A 24,315-nucleotide genomic window follows, 5' to 3' on the forward strand; every position below is an offset into this window, starting at 1 on the left:
GTGCTAAAATAATGATCAGGACGAAACCGAGGCATCAAGGAGCCTCGCTTGTTGCATTCCGAGGGGGTGGGGAGGGAGAAAGTAGCAGGAACCTGCATCTCGAACAAGTGCCCTAGGCGACAGACTGATAACTGAGAATGTCTGCCTAAAGCCTTTCTCCACCAGTATTCTTTTTTAATGTTTATTTATTTATTTATTTTAAGAGAGAGAGAGAGAGAGCGGAGGAGGGTCACAGAGAGAGGAAGAGAGAGAATCCCAAGCAGGTTCCACGTTGCCAGCGAGAGCCTGATATGGGGTTTGAAATCATGACCGGAGCCAAAATCAAGAGCCGGATGCTCAACCGACTGAGCCACCCAGGCGCCCCTACCGGTATGCTAAGCGGATTATTCGTTAACAAAGAACTAACATTTGGGAGAAAAAGTCACTAACACAAGTCAAAAGATTCTCTTACCACAGTTTCGCCAAGTTCTAGAAAAATAGGCATTCCAGCATATTCATGGTCCATTGGCCAGCATCACCTGGGAGGGTGTTAGAAATGCAAATTATCAGACCTCACCTACTAAACCAGAAACTCTGGGATTGGGGCCCAGCATCCTGGGTTTTAACAAGTCCTGTAGGTGGTTCTGATATAGGTAGAGTTTGAGAATCGTCGCCATATCCTAATTCTATTACACTTGCAACACTGCAGAGAGTGATGCATAATTTTGAGGTCGCTACACCTGGATTATTCACATGCACGTGAGTGGATTCTCCAGTTTGCATGGGGGGGGGGTGAGGAAGCGTCCTAATTGGGCTTTTTTAAATCAACTGTATTGAAGTTCTTAATCTGTCTTTAACTCCCTCTGCTATCTTGGGCAAATCACTTCTTATATCTGCCTAAATCATCCCAGTCCCATAAAATAAAGGAATGCGTGACCTATTTGCCGTAATCCTTTCCTTCGGTAAATTTCCATGTTATCCTTTCCATGTCCATGTCGGTCCCTACCCCAGTCATCGTTCGAATAGCAAGAAGAGATTAAGGAGCTAGCTTTCCAAGTACACTAGAAAAAATAAGGCAATTATGAGAAGGCCAAGAAACATGACAGGATCCTCCCCCCCCCCCACAAAAGAATCTCTACGGCAATGTAGTCTTTCTACTTACATAAATTCTGTGTAAATTAACAGGAAACACCAGAGGGGGAATAATTGAAACCCCAAGACTCTCTCCAAATGGGAGTTGACGTTGATTTCTTGCCCTACCAGCCCGAAATCATCACGATGAACTTGAGATAACTCAGGCTACTTAAATCATTCGCTTGTAGAGTGGTTTCACACATCATGCCATCCAGGTCAATGACATTGTCCCTGTTTGACCGATGAGCAAGAGGAAGCCAGGGGAGAAAATTAGTTATTCCAGGTCAGGAAGATCCAGTGTTGAATGGCGAGGCCAAGATCAAGGCCAAGAGCTCCTTAGCTGTCCAATCCGGTGTTTCTCCCACTGCTTTACCTTCAGGTCTGGAATGGGTCGCGGGGAGCTCGAGGTGGACCAGCATCCTACCTTCTTCATTTTTATTTATTTTCCTGGCTGCCCTTCCCTCAGACGGCTACAAAAGGGCAGTGGGCTTGATGTCAGGAGACGGAAATTCTATTTCCGGTTCTGCCACAGAAGGCGGGCGAGTCTCAGACGCGTCACTTCACGCTCTCCGGACCACACGTGCCCCGTTGTCATTTCCAACTCTGCCTCAGGGATAGTATGGAAAATGAAAGCAGAATATCTCTTGGTTAGTTTGTACCTTTGAATAAATTTGAGTTTTCAGACTGCAGCCAGGGCTTGAAGGGATGAGAAAGAGCAGAGAAATGGGGGTCATTCCAGTTGGATACGACGAAACAGGACTCGGAGGCTCAGAGTAAATATTTAGGGTGTGGAGATTAGATACACTGAGCTAGAGTCTTCTGTTTAAGACTCTTCCCTTTGACCTTCCCTGAACTCCAAGAGGGAGCTTAGAAGTGTGTGACCCTGTCCTGTGAGAATCTGAGGGTCAAAACTGTGAAAGTTAGAACGATGTCAGTCACTTTTTTTTTTAATGTTTATTTCTTTTTGAGAGGGAGAAAAAGAACGTGTGAGCGGGAGAGGGGCAGAGAGAAAAGGGGGCAGATGACCCGAAATGGGTTTCGTACTGACAGCAGAGAGCCCAATGTGCGGCTCGGAACTCACCAACCATGGGCCACCAACCTGAGCCAGAGTTGGCCACTTAACCAACTGAGCCACCCAGGTGCCCCGGTCACTTTTGTTTTTTTTTTTTTTAATGGACTGATATGGTAGGTTTGGTGGCTTCCTTTTTACTGCCTTCCAGAATCAAGGAAATCCTTATCTATATCATTTAATTAATGCCTTTCATGGTATTCAGAGGCCAGTTAGCCTACTTCCTTTACATCTGCCTGAATGCCTCTCTGTGTCTTCTTCCAGGAAATTCAGAAATACTGATTCATCTGCCCTCCTCTCCTAAGCAGGCCAGTTTACCAGTAGTTATTAAGTCCAGCATTTCTATACGCAGGCATCACATAGAACACCAGAGTGATGTCTACACAGAGTACAGGACAATTTCCTTCCAGAGCAAACATGGTTAAACTATACACACAGAGATGGATAAGAGAGTGTGTTGTAGAGTAAGGGCCAGAGGGGGGAAAAAAATAGAAATGATGTTCCGGAACACGGAGAGATTAGGGAAAAGGGTGGAAAGAAATGAGAGGGTGACAATAGAGTGCCTTTGAAATTGATAGCCTAGTGGTTTGCATAATTACTCTGGTGATTTTCAATCAGCATCTTTTAAAAAGTGTAGAATTGGGGGCGCCTGGGTGGCGCAGTCGGTTGAGCGTCCGACTTCAGCCAGGTCACGATCTCGCGGTCCGTGAGTTCGAGCCCCGCGTCAGGCTCTGGGCCGATGGCTCGGAGCCTGGAGCCTGCTTCCGATTCTGTGTCTCCCTCTCTCTCTGCCCCTCCCCCGTTCATGCTCTGTCTCTCTCTGTCCCAAAAATAAATAAAACGTTAAAAAAAAAATTTTTTTTTTAAATAAATAAATAAATAAAAAGTGTAGAATTGTATAAAGTTTCTGGACGGAAGGGACTCAGTTTTGAAGCTCCATTTTGCTTTCCAGCTAAGGAACCGTCCAACGGGACAAGAGGTGACAATTCTTTTACAAGCAATTGCTCATAAAATTTCAACAGAGTAAGTGGCATTCGGATTATATGAGGGCAGTAAAGTTAACTACTTTTTTGTAGTTTTGTTTCATCGCACTAATAATCAAAACAATAGTAATCAGAAGCGACTCCACGGGTCAGCACTCGAATGGCAGGGTTTTGTTTTTTTTTTTTGTCTTCTTTATCTAAATCATGTAATGACCGCTTGCTTCTTTCCTATAAGAGCCTCTTGCTTTCCCCACACGAGCAAGACCCTCTTCTCAGGCCTCTGGAATCTGTGTGCCCGAATTGCAATTCTGAGATCACAAACGAAGGCCTTTCTTCTTTTTCAGTTTTGCCTCCTTTTCTCAGTCAACATAAATGGTATCGGAACAGCAGGGGATCTGAAGCGATGTACCATTCTGATTCTGGGACTGCCGTTGGATTTGAACATGGTACCTGCCTAAGCAGGCGGTTCGGGGTTCTGCCGGTGAGTCCTCTCAGTTCTGAACCTCACGATTATCATGATTTTTTTTTTAAGTAATCTCTCCACCCAACATGGGGCTCTAACTTGACTGAGCGAGCCACGAATGCCCCAACCTCCCTCTTTTCAGTTGACGCTTAGGCCCAGGTTTTGGGTGTCTGTCTTTCCTATATGGGCTTTTGTCTGTCTGTCTGTCTGAACTACAGAGTTACTCTCGTCTGTCCGGTGCATACTCAGCGGGGCCTTTGGTTTGGAAAATTGTTGCTGGAGAGCAGCCCCTGACTGGAACCCCAGCTGGGTTGTCTGTTACAGGTCCATTTTTTGTAAGTTTCTGTCTTGTGGGATCACTGTGACTTGTCATTACAGTGGCCACTCGGGGATCTTTGGAGATTCCAAAATTAGTTTATTTGCGGGCACAACTGGAAAAAGAAAAAAACCAAGCAGCTTGAGTAGAAGCATAGTTCCCTTCGTATTTGGAGGCCTCTGACCAATCAAATGATTCTAAACCTGCTTCCTCAGGAACGAAATTACCTAAACTTTCTAAAGCTGACTCTGACCTCTCTCAGCGAGGATCTAAGCTCAAGGAGCTTCTGAGAAACGCTACACCCATTGCTTGTCTTCCACCTTCTCCCTCCTGCTCTCCCCCTGGCGATCTTAGTTGCACAGAACTTCCATTCTCTAATATCAACCCGGAGGTTCCTCTAGACCCTCCAGCGACCCGAGCTCCTTCTAAACTTAAACCCAATGAAGGACGCTCTAAGACTTTATCAGTCATTTATACTCCGTGGACCAAGGCACGACCATGAACTACTTCCTGCCAGGGACTTTCCCCATGCCCTTGAAGACCCTCTAGGATTTGCTAGGGGATTCGCTTTAGTGATTCAGACCCATAAACCTGATAATTCTGACCTTTATCAACTTCTACGCATGCTTGTAAATGAAGGTCACGTAAGGGAATGAATGGGAAAAGTAGGCCGGACAGAGCCTGTTGATTTTTCTAAGTGAAAAGCTGTAGGTAAAACAGAAACTTTTAAGCTAGCTGAAGGCTTACATAAAACTGTCCCTCAGGGTTTCCAAAAGACTATAGATTGGAGAAACAAAGCAACGATGTAATCAGTGGCCAATCGAATCTGGTTTTTGATTATTATGATAGATTAGAGAACAACTTGTAAACAATACTTTGGTATTGACAAAATTAATCGTGAAAACCCATTTTTTTAACTTCTTTTTTTTTTAATTTAACTCCAACTTTGTTACCTGTGAGACAGCATTGGCTCCACCAGCCTACGAGCAGAAGGGCACAAACAGCAGGGGAACTAATGCTCATATGACCAGGACAAAAGGGGATCTTCCCGTTAATTCTACCCAACACTTCAGGGGAAGTAGATGTTACTGGGAATGAGGTGTGATGAACGCTCTCTCTCTCTGTTTTTTTTTTTTTTTTTAGTACAGCTGACACACAATGTTACGTGAGTTTACATGAGTAAACCAGTGATTCAACAGGTTTATACGTTATGCTGTGCTCATCACAAGGGAAGCTACCCTGTGTCACAAGACAACACTCTTACAACACCGCGGACTGTATTCCCTGTGCTGTGCCTTTTATTCCCATGGCTTATTCATTCCGTAACTGGAAGCCTGTATCTCCCACTCCCTTGCCCCCTCTAGACGTGGGAACACTGTCAGTTTTAAACCCCACCCACCTGCCTCCCCGCCTTCCCCAGAGTACCGAACACTACAAGCTGTGGGAGTGTCTAATATCCCATGACAGTTTTAAAATTTTTTACCCGTTTCTTTTCAGCTGGGGCCCTTACAGCACTCATCAATTCCTTCTGGTCCCTGCAGACCCCATTCACCTGTTAGACCTCAATTTTGGGGGGAGGTATCGGCACACATCTCTTTCCCTCAAAAGAGGGAAATATTTTTGGAAATAGTGGAACAGCACATAGAAAATGTAACTTAGCTTCTGGGTAGTCAAACTTCTTTAAGACTGAAGGAGCCTGAAAGGGTTCAGAGCAAGTCTCCCCGGAGTGTGCCACTTTGGCATTTGGAGCTGAAGGCCATTGAGACCCTGTCGCTCAGGAGAAATGGCCATTATCTTCCCGCCTGACTCGTTTTGTCTGCCTTGCTGTGGCATGCAGGTTGTCATTTCTTTCTTTCGGCTACCTTTGGGAGTGACTCTAGATCTTGGGAAGGTAGTATCTTTGCACCTTCTTTGGGGACTGTCTTACATCCAAAGCATAGTTATTCAGTACTGTCACAAATACTTGCTCTTTGTCCCAGCTCAAAACTGGCAAGAATTTATTTTACAGTGGCTCTGTAGGCCAAAGTTGGCCAGATTGGAAGCTGATATTCAGCACCTGATAAGAATTTGTTTTAAGGCCTCTCCCCTAAGTTAAAATTAGAACTATGTACCCAGAGGGAAAGAAGCAAACTGAGGATAATGTAGTCAGATGGGTGGATCAACCTAGAATGTCATTTAAATTGCAACCCAGTTCCTTGAAGGATTAAAAGCAACTGCCCTTATCTTAGAAATCTTTGCGAAACCAGAAATAAAGGCCCAGAAACCACTGAAAATCCTTCACCCTCCCCTTTTCACCAATCCCAAACATCCACTATTTATCTCAAAAGTCTCATAACCGGCTCTGGGAACTCATGTGTAGATCATCCTCTATTCCTAAAACTTGGGGTTGGGGAGAAGTTTTTTAAAGTTACAAATGGCTATAGAAGCACCCTTGCCCCAAATCTAGCCCACAGCTTCCATAAGGTTACTGGGCAAGGATAAATACCAAAATGGTAATTGTCTTCCCCACAAATATCAGTGGCAAAAGTTTTAGCTATCTGAGCACATAACCTTAACTAATTCCATCTCCCAGAAAAACAGTTTGCATCCAAATGCTCTTTTCTAAACTAGTCAATTCTGAATTATCCTTTCAGCTTCACGGCTAAAAAAATTATTACTTTTTTTTTTTTAAAGATTATATTTTCAAGCAATCTCTCCGCTCAGTGTGGGCTCAAACTCTTGACCCCAAGATAAGAGTCGTACGGTCTTCCTACTGGGCCAGCCAGGTGCCCCTCATGGCTAAAAACTTTACAACAATAACTATAAGGTTTCCGTTTGTGTCCGTCTTTATGTTCAAATGTGTTATAGATGTGTAGTATTTTCTACCTCTGAATGGTACTGCCGAAATTAATTTATAAAAGAGCTCTGTTTAATTGGCTTAAAGAAAATGAGTGCTCGTATAAATTAAATTCTCAGACAATAGAAATGAACCCAAATATATTTCAAGTTCATGTGAGCTAAGATTAATCTTTAATATATAAAAGCTAATTGAAGTTGGTTGGTTTAATTAAAACAGGCATGTTTTTAGAGCTGTCAGCAGTAAATATAAAACTATTATTCTCGGGGCGCCTGGGTGGCGCAGTCGGTTAAGCGTCCGACTTCAGCCAGGTCACGATCTTGCGGTCTGTGAGTTCGAGCCCCGCGTCGGGCTCTGGGCTGATGGCTCAGAGCCTGGAGCCTGTTTCCGATTCTGTGTCTCCCTCTCTCTCTGCCCCTCCCCCGTTCATGCTCTGTCTCTCTCTGTCCCAAAAATAAATAAACGTTGAAAAAAAAATTTAAAAAAAAAACAAAAAAAAAAACTATTATTCTCCCTAGGTTTGCTAAAAGTCAAATTAGTTCATGTTATCTCTGTTACAGACTTGGTCAGCAAGAAACGTAACTTAAACGTGATGGTTAGCTGTTTAGTGTGTTGTGAAATTTTCCTGACTCATCTAAACGTATTTATTAAGAACAAGTGAATTAAATTGATGTAAGTAAAATACAAGTTTGTAAATGAACTTTTCAGCAATATTTATGTCTACTTAAATAGTTTCCCCAAATCCTTTTTGGATTTGTCAAATTAAGTTACATAATGGGTAGTCTTGAAATATCCAGATCATTTCCACATAAGATGAAATCCTGAAACATTAACTACTAAACATAAGCTTATTTACTTTTGACTTCCTATTACAGAGAAACTAAAGATATTTGGGTCAATTGCTAAATATGTTTTGTACCATGCTGAGAAGTTTACTATAAGAAGGCATTTGTTTCTAAAAATTATGAAATGTGTTCATAAAGTTGCGAGTCTAAAGAATGCTGATATAGGGGCGCCTGGCTGGCTCAGTCAGTGGAGTTGCAACTCTGGATCTTGGGGTTGTGCATCTGAGCCCCATGTTGGGGTTAGAGATTGCTTAAAAATAAAATCTAAAAAAAAAAAAAAAAAAGAATGCTAGTATAACAGTTCACAACTGCTTACTTCTTAGTTTTCATTAGAAATAGGTAAACTGGGCGCCTGGCTGGATCATTTGGTGGAGTATATGACTCGTGATCTCAGGGTCGTGAGTTTGAGCCCCATGTCGGGTGTAGAGATTACTTAAAAAAAAAAAAAGGTCTCTAAAAGTTAAGAATTTTGCTAAATATAATTTAAGCTACTAGAAATAATAAGAAAACATCTCCACATGCCAGTAAAATAGGATGTCATGTGTTTTAGTAGGAAAGGATATTAGAAATGGAGATGTGGTTTTTTTGAGGGAAAAGGAAGAACTTTTGACCTAAGGCAAGGCCGGTTATTTAAAGAGGGAAATCAGGCAAAATCTGAATGTAGGAATGAACGTCATAGAAAGTTTGTGAAAAAAGGAATCTTTGAAAAAAAGTCTATGCAGGGTCAGAACTATGATTGGAATGGGTGAGTTTTAATGTCAGAGGTACAAGATTAGAACTGGTTTTGTCTCGGGGCGCCTGGGTGGCGCAGTCGGTTAAGCGTCCAACTTCAGCCAGGTCACGATCTCGCGGTCCGGGAGTTCGAGCCCCGCGTCAGGCTCTGGGCTGATGGCTCAGGGCCTGGAGCCTGTTTCTGATTCTGTGTCTCCCTCTCTCTCTGCCCCTCCCCCGTTCATGCTCTGTCTCTCTCTGTCCCAAAAATAAATAAAAACGTTGAAAAAAAAAAAAAGAACTGGTTTTGTCTCACTGTTAAAACACCCAAGTTTTCTTAAATTATTGGTCTACTCTTAATATAAAATTATAAACAAAGGTTTTTCTTTGTCTTTAATGTAATCCAGGTAAGAAAATCAAAGTTTCTGTTTTGTTTTTATCAGGTCTTTAATTACTTAAGGACACTGAACGTTCCCAGTATTAAAAGAGCTAACTTTCACTAACGACTTTGTAATCCTCTATATTTGCCTTTAGGATCTTATCGTCGCCTGGGATGACAGGTAAGTATTAAATTTTATAATGATCTGGGATCCTCTTTAGTCATGTGCTTTAAATTTAAAACCTTCTGATATTTTTCACAAACTTCCCCAAACTCAAATTCTAAATGAAGTCTCTTTGACTAATTAGGCTTATTTATCTGGTATATTATATTACCAAAGGAATTGTCAAATTACCAAAGCATTGTCAGGTAAGTGAGGATAAACCATCTTACGTTACATTGTATGGGTGAATTGCTATTCATGTAACTGTTCTAGAAAGAATATGAAATTCCTCAAGTTTTAATATGTCCTGGTACAGTGTTATTGCTTGTAATTCTAATTATTAACGTGTTGTGTGTCACAGAAATAACCAAACTTCCTTTTCAATTGTATCATAATGAGCTCCCAACAGATCTTTAACTGTGGCCATTTTGAGTCTCCTTGTCATTTACAGTTATTGTTTTATTCTTGATGGTCTTGCACATGTGTTTCAGCTTCAAGGAGATTCATGGAAAGGACTTTTGACAAATACAGGTTTCTGATAACCTTAAGATCACAAAACTGAACTGGATAAGAATTTCTGCAGCTATTGGGAAATCTGGATTCAAAAAAAAAAAAAACAAGAATTAATAACACGGGCCTGAATAAACTGAGAAGAATGTTTTCTCTTCCAGATTTAAAGAAATGTTCTGTCTTAGGCTATCTATGACTTACAGAAATTTGGTAAACTATTCCTTTGTAAACAGATCTGAAACATTTATCTTTTTCTCCCTACCTGATCCTTCCAGAATTTAGAAACTCTCAGTGAGTATTCCTGTTTTCATGGCAATTACAGCTATTTGTATAAATTCAATAAGAATCCGTTCTCCTTGTAACAGGACAGCATTGGACACACTGGTTATATTACCAACGCTTTGACTGGAATGTCGTATTTCAGAGACATGCATAGACTCAGATATGACCAGACAGCCTGAAGGATGTAAGGCTGACTTTATGGAGCCAATGAAGCCCCTTGGAAAAATCATCCTGACACTTTGCTTACAGGGTTCCCAGCAGCCTTACCAGATAAGGATGGAAGGTCGCTTCCTGGCAGGCACAGGAACCTCAGGCTATTTGGGGGGACTTCAAAAAGGGAGGAATTCACCCAAATCCTTAGCGATTAATTACACAGAAGTCTGATGGTAAGTATTTGGCTTGGTTCCTTAGCTTGGAGAGGCTGTTGAAAGTTCAATCTAGGGGCGCCTGGGTGGCGCAGTCGGTTAAGTGTCCGACTTCAGCCAGGTCACGATCTCGCGGTCCGGGAGTTCGAGCCCCGCGTCAGGCTCTGGGCTGATGGCTCAGAGCCTGGAGCCTGTTTCCGATTCTGTGTCTCCCTCTCTCTCTGCCCCTCCCCCGTTCATGCTCTGTCTCTCTCTGTCCCAAAAATAAATAAACGTTGAGAAAAAAAAAAAAAAAAGAAAGAAAGTTCAATCTAAAATGTCTTACGAAAAGTTCCAGCAAAGCAGATTTAAATGAACCTATATAGGGGCCCCTGGGTGGCTCAGTCGGTTAAGCGTCCGGCTTCGGCTCAGGTCACGATCTCGTGGTCCGCGAGTTCGAGCCCCGCGTCGGGCTCTGGGCTGATGGCTCAGAGCCTGGAGCCTGCTTCCGACTGTGTGTCTCCCTCTCTCTCTCTATCCCTCCCCCGTTCATGCTGTGTCTCTCTCTGTCTCAAAAATAAATAAACGTTAAAAAAAATTTTTTAAAAATAAAATAAATGAACTTATATAATCAATCACTATTCTTGCTACACTTTTGAAAATAATCAGGCCAACGTGTTGAAATTGGACTTAGTTTACAAATTAGTATTCCTTTGGCTATCTTTGGTGGAAATGAGGGTGATTTTAGAGAGTGTTAAAAAATAAAATCCAACTGAAATAATCTGAAGGTTTAATGGACTTTATTAAATGCTTCCTGAGTCAGGCAGTATCCCATCTAGCAAGCAGAGGGAAACTTTGAGAAACTGTACAAAATGGAAAGTGTTTATAGGAAGGAGGGTGGGGCCAGGAAGTTATTAGTAAATGAAAAGGATTGTTCCCCAAAGGTCACTTTCCCTTAGTGGGGGAGAAGAAGAGGGGTCTTATATCATGTAGATTATTCATCTTCCTTTGGGGGATAGAGAGGCCCCATAGGACAGACTCAGTGGGCTGATCTGGAAAATTCCTGACTGACCAGTTAAGATTACATTTCTGGGAGAGGTTGAAACTGCAATTAAATTAGGTAGTAAGCCCCAGTTTGGGAACTCGGCCTAAGCAACACCATTGGGGGCCTGTGGTTTTCTTTTTAAAAGAGAGAAAAAAAAATTGTATTCCCATAACACACATGTGTGGATGTTAGATTCTAGTTCTGATTGTCTGACAGTTTGTTGTTTCCCTACAAAACTGGGCTGTATCCTGCATTCTGGTTTCCTCAAATATCTGGCTGTGACTCTCCAAACCAAGGTTTCCAATGTTCTTTCATTCTTTTGACTTGGAATGGCTGAGAACTAAAACTGCCATTTTTCCCGAAGCTGTGCAAACTGAGGCTAGACAACTTGAGATAAGCTTCAGAGGAACTGCCACGGCAGCCCATGTTCAGACGGTCTTCGTGCCTGTTGCTTTATATGGGCCTCTCAGGAAGATCACCAGAGGTACTCAGACTGCAAACCAGGAAAATCTGTCAGATCGCCACTGCCTGCTTTCACTCCCTCTGAGGATGTTTTGAGCCTGACATCTAGAAATCTTCTCACTGGCCACACTCAGGACGCAGACACTGGGTTTATAATACGCTCCAACCATTAACCTTTGTTTTTCTTTTGTTTCCGTAGAGATGCCTCTTATTAATTACCTGACTGCTTGCACAATATGGGCCTAATTTGGGGAACCCCCTCGAAGCCCACTTCCTGAAACGAGACACAAGTGTTTAACTGAAGTGACTTATTTTCTTTTCTTAATAGTTATTTATTTATTTATTGATTGAGAGGGAGCATGAGTGGGGGAGGGACAGAGACAGAGGGAGAGAGGGAGAGAATCCCAAGAAGGCTCCTCACTGTTAACGCTGAGCCATAGGTGGGGCTCAGACTCACAAACCGTGATATCATGACCTGAGCCGAGATTGAGAGTGGACGCTTAACCCACTGAGCCACCCAGGCGCCCCTGAACTGACAGTTTCAAGAGTAGGGCCGGTTCATGAGATTTGCACGTTTTTATTTATTTTTGGGACAGAGAGAGACAGAGCATGAACGGGGGAGGGGCAGAGAGAGAGGGAGACACAGAATCGGAAACAGGCTCCAGGCTCCGAGCCATCAGCCCAGAGCCTGACGCGGGGCTCGAACTCACGGACCGTGAGATCGTGACCTGGCTGAAGTCGGACGCTTAACCGACTGCGCCACCCAGGCGCCCCGGTTCATGAGATTTGGACCGGGCCTCTTACTTAAGGCCCAGAACAGAACATTTAAACTGGCTACCAGGGAATAGTATTGATCTGTGACATTTTTCCTAAAAAAAAAAAAAAAAAAAAAATCTTGGATCAAAAGGGAACTGTGGAATTGTGTAAAATTTCTGGCCATACGGTTCTCCATTTTGCAGCTGCATTTTTCTTCCCAATGAACTCTTGAAGTAGGCCAGAAGCAGCAACTGTTTTACAAGCAGTTGATCGTAAAGTTTAAAGAGAGCAACTGACAGATCACAGGAGGACAGCAAAGTGAATTCATACATACCAGGGACAGTTTTATTTGACAGCAACAATAAAATAATCAATAAGATAGTAATGAGAAGTGGCTCCACCAGTCAGCACCGAAGTAGGTTTTTTTTTCTTTTACTTAAGTCATGTAATCACCCCTTCTTTCCCGTAAAAACCCCTTGCTTTCCCCACATGAACAAGACCCTTTTCTGAGTCCTCCAGAACCTGCACCGAAACTGCAATTCTGAGACCCCCCCCCCCCAAAAAAAGGCCTTTGTTCTTTCAGTTTTGCCTCCTTTACTCAATTGCTAAAATGATCAGCAATAGAATAAAGCAATACAGAATGCGTAGCACGGAAGGATAAATTGTTTCGGAAACATTTTTCAATGATGTAAATATACAGAAAATATATTTATGTGTATCTATATGTATTACATAGAAAATAAATTTATGCACATGCGCACGCACACACCTGGAGTCGTAAACTATTTCTCACGGTGGGTCTTCATTCAAAGTTTGAAAAGCTCCAGAAACGCGCGGGACTCAAAAGGATCCTGGCAAGGTAAATTCAAGGTCAAATCAAAGAGCCCCTTTGCTCTCCCTTTGCAATGTAGAGCAGTTAATGGAGGGAGAGGAAATGGCGTGAGAGGGAGGGGACACCAGAGTGAGGTCAAGCGAGGAGCAAGGGCGGTTCGGGACAGGGAGTTGCCGGATGCCAGATTGTCAATTGAGGGACCCGAGGTTGATTCTGCGCTCTTGCCTTACATGCTAAACCGAAAGAACTTCCGCGTTCCTTGTCCCCGAAAAGCGGACGAAGATGAGGGATCAGCCATGCTCCCGGGGGCCACACTACGTGGGGCCGGTTCCCTGCAGGGAATTCTTATCCAGGGCAAGGAGAGGGGAGGTGGGCGGGGCGTGGGAAGCGCGGGAAGGCCCGGCCGGGTCGGCCTGAACAGCGACTCACGCCGCGCTCTGCACAGCCCACCAGGGGAACAAGCAGTCCTGTCCTCTGGGACGTTTCGCGGGAGGGAGCCCCTGAGCGCGGCGTGGGGGTTGTGCCCTTTCCACGGGCCGGTGGCGCTCCCCGCCAAAGGGCAGCACCGGCCTCCGCCCCGGGCCCTGCGGCAGGCTGGCTCGGCCGCCGGGCCGCAGGAGCCTACGTGACCCGCGGCGCGGGCCACCGCCTCCGCCGCGCCCAGGCGCCGCCTCCCTGACGTCTCACCGCCCTCTGACTGTCGGAACGTTCCGCCTCTTTCCACGTTCGCTAATTGGCTGGCCCGGCGGGCCGCGCCCCCTCCCCGCCACGCCCCCGGAGTCATGGGGAACGCGGTTGGAGGCGGGGCCTGGGCCGAAGGGGCGGGGTGAGAAGGTTCCGCGCGGGTAAAGGGGCTGCCTGGAGCGCGATCCCAGCGTTCTGCTGTTGCACGCCGCCTCGCCTGCCCGGCTCACGACCTGCCCCTCCCCCGCCCGCCGCCGTCTCCCGGGAAACGGGCCGCGATAGCCCGCTGACCCGAAGCTGGTTTCATGGCAGCCGCGAAGAAAGCAGTTTTGGGGCCATTGGTGGGGGCAGTGGACCAGGGCACCAGCTCCACGCGCTTTTTGGTGAGCCCAGGGTGACATTTGAGGAGGCGCTGAGCCGGGGCGGGCGCCCGTGGACCTCGGGGCTGGCTGTCGCGTCCCCATCCCGCGCCTCCCCCGACCCCGGGCCCCAGTCGCTAGGCAGGGGGTGGAGGCCAAGGCCCCCGGAGCGGGACCCGCCACGCTGGAGCTGCCCTCCGTGGGCCCGGGGGACCTCGGCCTCTCGCGACCCCCGTGGCCGAGTTGAGCAGCCCCGGCCTCGGTGGTGGAGCCGAATCACCTACTCATAGGGGGACTCCACCCCCAAAGGGAGCTGGGACTCGCCGAGCATCCGTAAGAGCGGCCCGCCTGTAGCCAGGGACAGGTGGCCACATTGACCGCTACTGCGGTCTTCCCCAGGAGCATTTGGCCTGCGGGGCGCAGGACGTCCTTGGATGGGGCAAAAGCTGTGTCACGGCTTTGGTAGCCTAACACGGCGTCCTTTGGAGCCGTAGAACGAATATAGTATTAGCGTGATGATGCGCTGTCATCCTCTCCCACACAAATTGCAGAAGGTGGAAGGCCGGCATGGTGGGGTGGGGGGCGGTGCTGAACACGTTAGGAAAAAGTCACGCTACTGTGTTTTTACCGGCATCTTTATTCGATTCCGAAGACTCGCAAATTTCAGTTCGGATGCTTTGCCCGTCACAAACAGATGATTGTTTTCTCCGTGCTTCACAACTTAAAGTGACAGGAAAATGCTGTTCCTCTTTTTATTTACCGTGTCTGAGAGCAGTTTTATCACAACGGAGTGCTATTTAAGGGACTCTGCTTATTAATGTCGTGTGCAATTAAGAAACTTGCTCTTAAAGTGATCTAGCACCGAGTTTGGTAAGATGATTTAAAAGTAATTTAAATAAACGCTTGTTGGTCAAGAACTTATGCTTTCGGTGGACATTTGGCTCACTTAGCAGGTTGATGTAAATACTGAATGATTACTTAGCTCTTCACTGACTTCAAATCATTTTTTCGTGCATTATTCTGTATGTATATGTATGTGGGCGTATACTACATGTATTCTTTGTCTATACAGTAAGTACATGTCTTCCAAGTTCTGCTTAACTGGCCACTTGACTAAAACCTGCATGGGTGCCTGCATTTTGATACTTGTCCCTCTTGTCTGAACTGAAAAGCTTTCTGTCCACTTGTAGTTTGAATCCTATTTCATGACTTAGCCAGGTTTGAGCTGCCAAGCTCAAACCACCGTCTCTTACATTGCTTATCTTTAGATCACCCCGGGCAGGTTTCACTTTGTCCTATTCTCATATAAATGTTTGTAAAGGAATCCTGAATCATAAGTAAGATAGTCTGCCTAACTGGATTTGATTAATCTATAAAACACACAATCATCATTGCCATCTTCCCAAATTAAGAAAGGCCATTGAAGACCTGTGTCCTGACTAACTGTGGGTTGATTTTGGAAATCCTGTTCAAGAATTGCCCACACAAGTGCCTGCAGGAGCCAGCCAGGTAGAAGGTGGAGAGCCGACTCAGGCCAAGGGGACAGCCTAGAGCCAAGCGGCACCACAAGCCCAGTGTTGCCAGATCTTCAAATTCTTTAAGAAATGCTGATCGTCTTGAGTTTGCAGTGAAATCTCGCTATTCTTTAACGTTGGCCAACTACTTCTTTAAGCATTTGTGGGGGCCACACTGAACGGGGCGGCTGTTCTCAAGTTGATACAGCTTCTCCCCGCTGTGGACATGGGTAAAGTATTTGATGTTTCATTTCACTGTTATTACTCATGTCCTTACATTATTCAGTTCGGTATGCCTTCCCTTTTAGGAACCGGCCTCACTGTGCTTCTCTTTCTTTTGTCTCTTCACCGTTGCCGTCCCTGTAGCCCGGCAGGCTTCTTTACCTACTGCGGGCTGTTCCTGGTCCCTCGGAGTCTGTTGCCCAAGGGGCATCTTTCTGCATTGGTGGGGGAAGAATTAATCGACTTCATGTTATCGCAATCATTTGTGTGCGTGACATGAATCATTCAGCGTGTGACATGAGCGTCACAAGCCTGCTGACCCTGGGTTGTGTTTTCTGAGCTCTGGTGTAGTATGGTCTCATTGAGTAAGCTGAGGTGCAAATTCAGAAGATTCCCATCCTGCTCATAGAGTGATGTGTGAAAGTTGATCGGCCAAGTTTGCCGCTTCTTGAGAAACAACTATGAAAGATGCTTCGCGGGTCGACAAAAGACTTCCAGATCGTGCGTGAGGTCGAACAAAACTTAGGAATGGTTTAACAGTCAACTTCTCCTTCAGATACAAGGAAAGAGGTTGCTAAACCACTCCCTGCAAAATGCAGATAATAGATTTGCTGAATAAGTGCTTCGATCACAAGGCAATTCCCAAGGGTTCTAGTCATTTTGTTCCACGTTGTAATTATGACTCACAAATAATTGCTTACCTTCTCAGGGAAGAATACAATAAGAGCTGTCATAAGGAACCTTATCAAGTTAAAGGTATTTGAGCAATTTCCTGATCAGTGTTCATTAGATTTGCATATCTCATTCAACTTTCACGAGACCAATAACCTCTCCAAGCTTTCTTCTTCCTTTTTCTGTACTAACCATTGTTAACTTTCTCCCCTAATGGACACAACATTTCCAGATGCATGTTCTTTCCTCTGAGGGAATTGTCTCCTCCCCCGTCCCTAGATCTGCTTCTTGAAATTCAACTCTGCCTCCAAATAGTGCCTCAGATGCCATCTCTTAGCAGGTCTTCCTCAAACCCTTAGAATTTCTACCTCTTCCTATAGTGCTTTTCTTATACATCTATTAATAGCTCTGATCACCTGATTTGTATTATAATTGTATACCTGCTGTACTTCAGAGCCGGGACCTCCTTTTAGGTCCTGTTGGTCTCTGTGTTCCTTAAAACATCTTGGTCCGGGGATACCTAGGTGGCTCAGTCGGTTAAGCGTCCAACTCTTGACTTTGGCTCAGGTCTCACGGTGAGATCAGCATGGAGTCTGCTTGGGATTCTGTCTCCCTCTCTCTCTGCCCCTCCCCTGCTTGCTCTTTGTCTCTCTCTCTTTCTCTCTCTTTCTCTCTCAAAATAAATAAAAATAAACTTAAAAAAAATCTTGGTCCATGCAACAAATGAACATGTGTTTGTTTGTTTTTTGAACATGTGTTTTGTCTACAGGGAGCACTTTATACATATTGATTCCATAGATTTTTATTTCCCTTTAGTAGGTCAACTGAATTTTGATTATGGTTAGCTCTTTTGCCTTGTCCCAAAAATATCTTAAAACTTCCTGACTTGGGTGTGTTTCATTACTTAATTTCTTATATTTTATTTTATTTTATTTTATTTATTTATTTTAACGTTTATTTATTTTTGAGACAGAGGGAGACAGAGCATGAACAGGGGAGGGGCAGAGAGAGAGGGAGACACAGAATCGGAAACAGGCTCCAGGCTCTGAGCTGTCAGCACAGAGCCCGATGCGGGGCTCGAACTCATGGACCCTGAGATCATGACCTGAGCCGAAGTCAGACGCTTAACCGACTGAGCCACCCAGGCGCCCCAGTTTCTTATATTTTAGTAGACAGTTTGAGAACATGTTCATTTCTTCGTCTAGTTGCCAAAGAGTTCACCCTGGGACCCTAGGCATATGCTTTGTATTAAAGGGAAACGTTCATACTTGTCTGATAGGAAAGTGAACTGGGGTTGGCACATGATTACTCAGATTACAGAATAGGAACTTCTTGGAAAGAGAATCAGTGTAACAGGTTTTAAGGAGGGGCCATTTCTTTATAAGACCAAAGTTTCAGCTTAAACAGTCAACTTCCCTCTTTATTTGGTGACTTTGTTTTTCCCCATTAAGTTGAAAGTTACGAAAAGCAAAGGCTTGGAACGTGTTACGACTTGAAATGTGTCCGATGCTGCAGGGGAGGATTTTTCCAGCTTTATCTCATTTAACCCACACAGCAACCTCAATGTAGGTGGCATTGGTAAGCTCCTTTCCACAGGTCGTGCTGAGGACCGTGCCCAAGGTCACAGTAACTGGTGGAACTAGGATTCAAGGCCGGGTCTGTCGCGTGCGCCCAGAAGCCTGCCCTAAATCGTGCCCTAGGCTCCCCGGCTGCCTGAAGCCCTGCGAAGGGAAGAGGAGAGGCTGGGGAAAGGCCGCTTACCCACTTCTCAGGTGTCAGTTCTGATTATAATCACAGATGAATCTTCACCAAGGAAAACATATGCACACACTGGTTTCGCAATATGGAAAAAAAACAAACAGAAAACGTTGCCTTTGAATAAGTCCTGGTTTTGATCGCCCTGTGACTCAGATCCAGCGGGTCCTGGGCTGGACCCAGGTGTAGTCACGGTGGATGACGGTTTCGCAACCGCCGTGTTCCAACAGCCAGCATCTCCAAAGAATGACTAGAATTGTAGTTTGGTGCTTGTTTTGGTAGGAAGCACTGCCTTGGCCCCAGCGGCCTCATCCTTAGAGATCTCATAAGGCTTAGGGACGGATTTCCGCTTTCTTCCCTTCATGTATTTATTCGACGCCTATTTATTAAGCGCCCATCAGGGGCCAGGGACTAATGCACCGTAAACGCAGTAAAACTGATGCGGCTCTTAGGCGGAATGAGGCCACCATTGTGATAACTACGGTTGTGTTATTTTTGTGCTTTCTTCTTTTCCACCAAGTTGGCTCATTTTCTCGCCCGTCACCTTGCACAGATGGCAAGAAGACGGTCCCCTCACGGAGCTGCCGCCCTGTCTTGTCTCTCACAAACATCATGTGTGAAGAGCTCTCCCTCCCCCCAAGCCCAACACAGCGTCTGGCATGTGTTAGGCGCTCACTGCATGACTGCGCACCCGAGCCCTTCAGAGGCGTTGACTAGAACTTTGCGATCGGAAGACTAGGGAGGTTAATTCGCGGAGTCTTGGAAAAAGTCCTCGGGGGGCACCTAGCGCCGTATCAGATACACGCATGTGCCATTTCATGCGGCCTCATTTTTTAAGGAAAATATAATGCCCTTTGCCATGTTTTCCTTCTCTGGCTTGTTGGAACATGCCCCTGTGCCTGTTGTGGTCAGGTTCGCCATATATTTGTAGCCGGAGCTTTTGTTTTAGGTCACTCAAACCTATATAGCATCACAGAGTTCTAGAGAGGGAGTTCTCATTCCTGAAAACTGTTTGATTCAAGCTGAGTAGAAGCGCAGGCTAGCGGGGGGGGGGGGGGGGGGGGGGGGGGGGAGGAAGTCACGTGGGAGGGAAGTGAATGCGCATGTTTCTCGTGGGCTGGCCGAATTACAGGGTGAGTGAACAGAGGTAAGTGAATTCCGCTTAGGACGCTAAGGGACAGTTTCTTCGTGACGACGGCGTGTGGTCCGTCTCCCGTTCTCCTTCTTCTAAGACAGGGAAGGCAGGCACGGTTTTAGAAAGGCCTTACATATTAAAAAAACAAAGTCATTTCCCATGTTTCTTCAGTTTTTAAACTGTCCCTCTCCTCCAGAGCGGGAATTGAGTTATGAATTAGGCTTCGTGAGGTCGCGACCCGAGCTGAAATTGGACGCTTAACCGACTGAGCCACCCAGGCACCCCTGTCTTTTTTATTTATTTATTTATTTTTTTGAGAGAGAGAGAGAGAAAGCCAGCAGGGAAGAGGGGCAGAAGGAAAGAGAGAAAGAATCTTAAGCAGGCTCCACAGTCAGCACAGAGCCCCACTGCGGGGCTCGATCCCACAACCCTGGGATCATGACCTGAGCTGAAATCAAGAGTCGGACGCTCAACCCACGGAGCCCCCCCCCCCCCCCCCCCCCCCCCCGGGCACCCCACTCATCTCGTACGTTCCCTCCCTTTTTCAGTTTGTAACTGGCCTCCCCGCAAAACAGAATCTGGAACACATGCATGATTTGGGCTTAGAGATGAATATAGCGCTGGGAGCTCTGAATCCTAACTATCACTGGCCAGTTGTGCCGGTGGCTGCCGGTGGTAGTAACGGTAATAAAAATAGCAGTCATGGCAGGGACAGCAGTGGTCACATGTCTGGGACGCCTACGGTGCGCCTGCCCTGTGTGAAATACTTCCTATAAATTCTTTTATTTAATCCTTTTACAGATGGAAAAGTTGAGGTTCAGAAAAGTTCAAGTCCCGCAGCTGACTTGGGCAGGACTGGAGCTTGACCCCCACCCCCAGCTCTGTGCTCCCCAGGCCTGTGCTGTTTGACTCCATGATACACGAAGTGTGACCTCCTCATCTGCCTTTCTGGCCAACACAGGATTCTGAGAACAGATCTCTTCCTCTTTTTTTTTTTTTAAGAGTTTTTTTTTTTTTTTAAGTTTACTTATTTATTTTTTAGACAGAGAGACACAAGCAGGGGAGGGACAGACACAGAATCCGAAGCAGGCTCCAGGCTCCGAGCTGTCAGCACGGAGCCCGACGTGGGGCTCGAGCCCACGAACGGTGAGATCATGACCTGAGCTGAAGTTGGACGGTCAACTGACTGAGCCCCCCAGGCGCCCCTCTTTTTTTCTTTTTCATTAGAGTATAACTGACATGTAACAGAGTGTAAGTTTAAGATGTACAGGGTGTTGCTTGATACATTTATGTATTATAATACGATTACCCCTGGTAGCATTAACACCTCGTTTACGTCACATAATTGTCATTTCTTTTTTGTGGTGGGAACAATTAAGATCTAGCCTCTTGGCTGTTTATAGTACAGTATTGTTGGCTAGAATCACTGCTGTGCAGTAGGTCCCCAGAACTTCTGTATTAGTTCCAAGTTTCTAACCTGAACAGATCTCTTTCTTTAAGTTTCCGACCTCAAATATAAGCAACGGCCCGCTGGGCATCTTTACGCATGTGCCCCGGTAACACCCCAACAACACATGATTGAAGATGAACTCTGCCATCTCCTTAACCCCCTTCTGTGCCACCACTGCTTCCCACCCTATCCTTTGTCTGGTAAACCCTGTCTTGGCTGGCCTGTCACCTGTCATCTGTGAGCATTCCTCCTTTTTCTTTACTCCTCTCCATCCAAGCCCTTGTCGCATCTAATTGCTTGTATCCTAATTAGCTCTCTGTCAGCAGCGCCCTTCATTTCTTTCAGTCCCCCCTGCTGGTGGCTCTCTGACTGGAGCCCTCAGTTGTCTCCCCTGGAGACCACTGGATCCCCTTGGAATTCCCCGGGTCCCCACAGACACCTGGCGGCTGCTCTCCTTCAGCCTGGCCTCCCCTCCGCTCCCCGCCGCTCACACACTCCCTTCTAAGCAACCTGAAGTCCCGGTCGAGAAGTTCCCTCTTCTGATAGCCCCTCTCAGACCCCCACTAGTCTGAGTTTGATGGCCTTTCTCCTTTTATGTCCTAAAACTTTGTATTTCCTGCCACTTAATGAAGGATGAAAAAAAAATCCTAAGTGGTATTAGCATGATTTTGTATTGAAAAGCACTGAATCAGCATTTAGAAAACCTAGAGTTTAGCCCTGTTTGTCAGTATTATCCAACTTCTTGGAGCTCCCTTTGTGAATACTAGAGTATTATATTATATATTTCAGTTTGTGTTGTGTTGTCCTGCGTTTTTTGCCTTGGAGCTCCATTGGTAAGCTCTTTTCCGGATAGGTCCAAATCTGGAAGCTGGAGGCGATAAAATGTGAAATCTAAGGTCAGCGTGGCCCAGGGGCTCAGCTGGAGCCCCTTCCCAGCTGCCTGAAGCTGCCTCCTTGCCAGCTTCTCAAGGGCCCCGGAGATGCAAGGAGGACATTCTGGAAAGGCTAGCCCATGGGATCTCGAGGATCTCTTCCAGGAACCAGGGACTCTTTGTGCCTTCAAATACTACTTTTAATTAATTTTCTTAAGGAGAGCCTTCGATTCTGTGCTGTTGTGCACCTGGAGGGTTTTTTTTAATGTTTATTTTTGAGAGAGAGAGGACACGAGCAGGGGAAGGGCAGAGAGAGAGAGAGAGAGAGAGAGAGAAGGAGGAGGAGACAGAGAATCCCAAGCAGGCTCCGAGCTGTCAGCGAAGAGCCCAACGTGGGGCTCGAACCTATGAACCGTGAGATCATGACTTGAGCTGAAGACGCTTAACTGACTGAGCCACCCAGGCACCCCTGTGCATCTGAAGTTTTAACTGACTTTTAAATTTGGTGAATTTCAAATTTGAAAGGGGAGAAAAAGAGGTGAGGAGCATCTGTAATTCTGGGGTCTTTCTTCTTTGCCATCTAATGAGTTTTAAACAAATGACCATGCTTGACCTTTTGTAAAACAAACTATATAGCCACTGCCATCTTCAGTTGACCATGGCTTTTGAAATCTACTGGAAAAGATCAGACGAGCATTCTGGCTACTGGGCCTTGTGTTCTCTTATAGTGTTAGTAACCCTCCGGGCAGAAAGTATTGTGGAAACATCATTAGCCTTCTTTGTACATTTGTCCATCTGCAGACAAACGGACAGTCTTAATTAAAACTGGGGGGCACCTGGGTGGCTCAGTCGGTTAAGTGTCAGATTTCAGCTCAGGTCATGATCTCACGGTCCGTGAGTTCGAGCCCCGCATCGGGCTCTGTGCTGACAGCTCAGAGCCTGGAGCCATCTTCAGATTCTGTGTCTCCCCCCTCTCTGCCCCTCCCTCGCTCATGCTCTGTCTCTTTCTCTGTCTCTCTCTCTCTCTCTCTCTCTCTCAAAAATGAATAAACGTTGAAAAAATTTTTTAAAAACTCTTCACATGAACCTAGATGTATGAGAAAAACAGTAGTCCAGAACTTCACTCCCCTGTCCAGTAGCCACTAGCAACACGTGGCAATTGACCACTTTCAGTGTGGTCACTTTCAGTCCAAATTGAGATGGACCATAAGCATAAGATATATACCAGATTTCAGAGACTTCTAAAAATAACAGATCTCCTTAATAGTTTCTGTATTGATCACATGTCAGAATGCTAATTTTTTAGACACAGTGGCTTAAATACAATGTTATTCAAACTAATCTCACTTGCCTCTTTTTACTGTTTTTTTTTTTCAAAGAAATTAAATTTCATGGGGCGCCTGGGTGGCTCAGTCGGTTAAGCGTCCGACTTCGGCTCAGGTCATGATCTCACAGCCCGTGGGTTCGAGCCCCGTGTCGGGCTCCATGCTGACAGTTCAGTGCCTGGAGCCTGCTTCGGATTCCAGGTCTCCCTCTCTCTCTCTGACCCTCCCCTGCTCATGCTCTGACATTCTCTCTCCCTCAAAAATAAATAAACATTAAAAAAAAATTTTTTTTGATTTAAATTTCCACAAGTGGTTTGTATCGTATTTCGGTTGGACAGTACAACCCTCAGAAAGTTGATGATTCTACAAATACTAAACCTAGAAAGTGTCCCACAGATGTGGAAGTGTTGCCCAGGGTCAGATCGCAAACATCTAAAGGTGGTCTCCATATTCTGCACAGGTTCAGGGCTCGGAAGACGTAGGGAAGGCCGGGCTCCATCCTGTTAGGTCCAGATGCTGTGTGATCACCAGCATCACGGTCTAGTAAGTCAGATGGAATTTACCAACATTCTCCCCTTTTCTGTGCCTTTTCCAAAGGTCTACAAGTCCGTTATTAGTGTGGGGGCCCCGAAGTCAGCCTAGTTAAAACTAGTAGGTGTTGGAACCTATTCTAGGCCCTAGAGATATTCCAACAAATAACACCCGACAAATGGATGGAACATCCTCAAAGTATACCCTAAGGCTAAGTTGTAAATCAGAGGGGGTATCCTTTAGGATTCTGTGACGTGCCTTTTATTTATGACGCGCCGAGTTAACCTTTGACTAAAAAGATATTTTATCTCTTCACAGGACTTGAGAATATATAGCTTTTTGCTTTCATTATATTTATCATTTCCTCCCAAAAGGGGAGGTAGTGTGCTCGGGAGAGAGGGCAGCAGCGACTCTTCGTGTGTTTTCTCTTCCTTTCCCTTTCTTAGACTGCAGTGAGCAGGTAATTTTCTCCCACAGGAAACCCAGGCATGGAAACGCTTACCTAATTGGATGTAACTCTACTGCTGTAATTACAGTGATCCCGGAAGTTGAGTTTAATTAAAATAGGAATCCTTACTCTGAAAGACTAAGTACTTTGGTACTCAAGTGGAGGTGCACGCAGGTGAAAATATAGAGGAGAAAGGATTACCAGGTTTTTTTTTAAGTATTGTTTTAGTAGTATTAAAA

The 24,315-nt window shown here is 45.4% G+C and overlaps 1 protein-coding gene and 1 long non-coding RNA gene across 12 annotated transcripts in view; one reads left to right on the forward strand and one right to left on the reverse strand.

The window, feature by feature from the left end:
* Positions 1-446: 446 nt before the first annotated feature.
* LOC122477685 lies at positions 447-13,654 on the reverse strand. Of its 2 annotated transcripts, none has more exons than XR_006295754.1 (3): positions 13,047-13,654; positions 917-1,040; positions 447-518 (listed from the first exon to the last, which is right to left on the reverse strand). It is a non-coding gene; the product is annotated as an uncharacterized LOC122477685 (long non-coding RNA). The 2 variants fall into 2 exon arrangements; XR_006295755.1 differs by lacking the exon at positions 13,047-13,654 and adding an exon at positions 1,142-2,129.
* Positions 13,655-13,937: 283 nt separating this feature from the next.
* Positions 13,938-24,315, forward strand: part of GK (glycerol kinase) — a 77,504-nt gene continuing 67,126 nt past the window's right edge. For 2 of the 10 annotated variants that reach the window (XM_043570980.1, XM_043570986.1), the window contains exon 1: positions 13,958-14,176. In XM_043570980.1, the coding sequence (XP_043426915.1) occupies positions 14,099-14,176 (78 nt within the window). In that variant the 5' untranslated portion in view covers positions 13,958-14,098. Of the gene's footprint in view, positions 14,177-24,315 lie in introns of all 10 variants that reach the window. The other 8 variants (XM_043570982.1, XM_043570984.1, XM_043570988.1 and 5 more) reach the window with 6 other exon arrangements.

The sequence above is a fragment of the Prionailurus bengalensis genome, chromosome X, assembly GCF_016509475.1.
Source record: "Prionailurus bengalensis isolate Pbe53 chromosome X, Fcat_Pben_1.1_paternal_pri, whole genome shotgun sequence".
NCBI classification, from domain to species: Eukaryota; Metazoa; Chordata; class Mammalia; order Carnivora; family Felidae; genus Prionailurus; species Prionailurus bengalensis.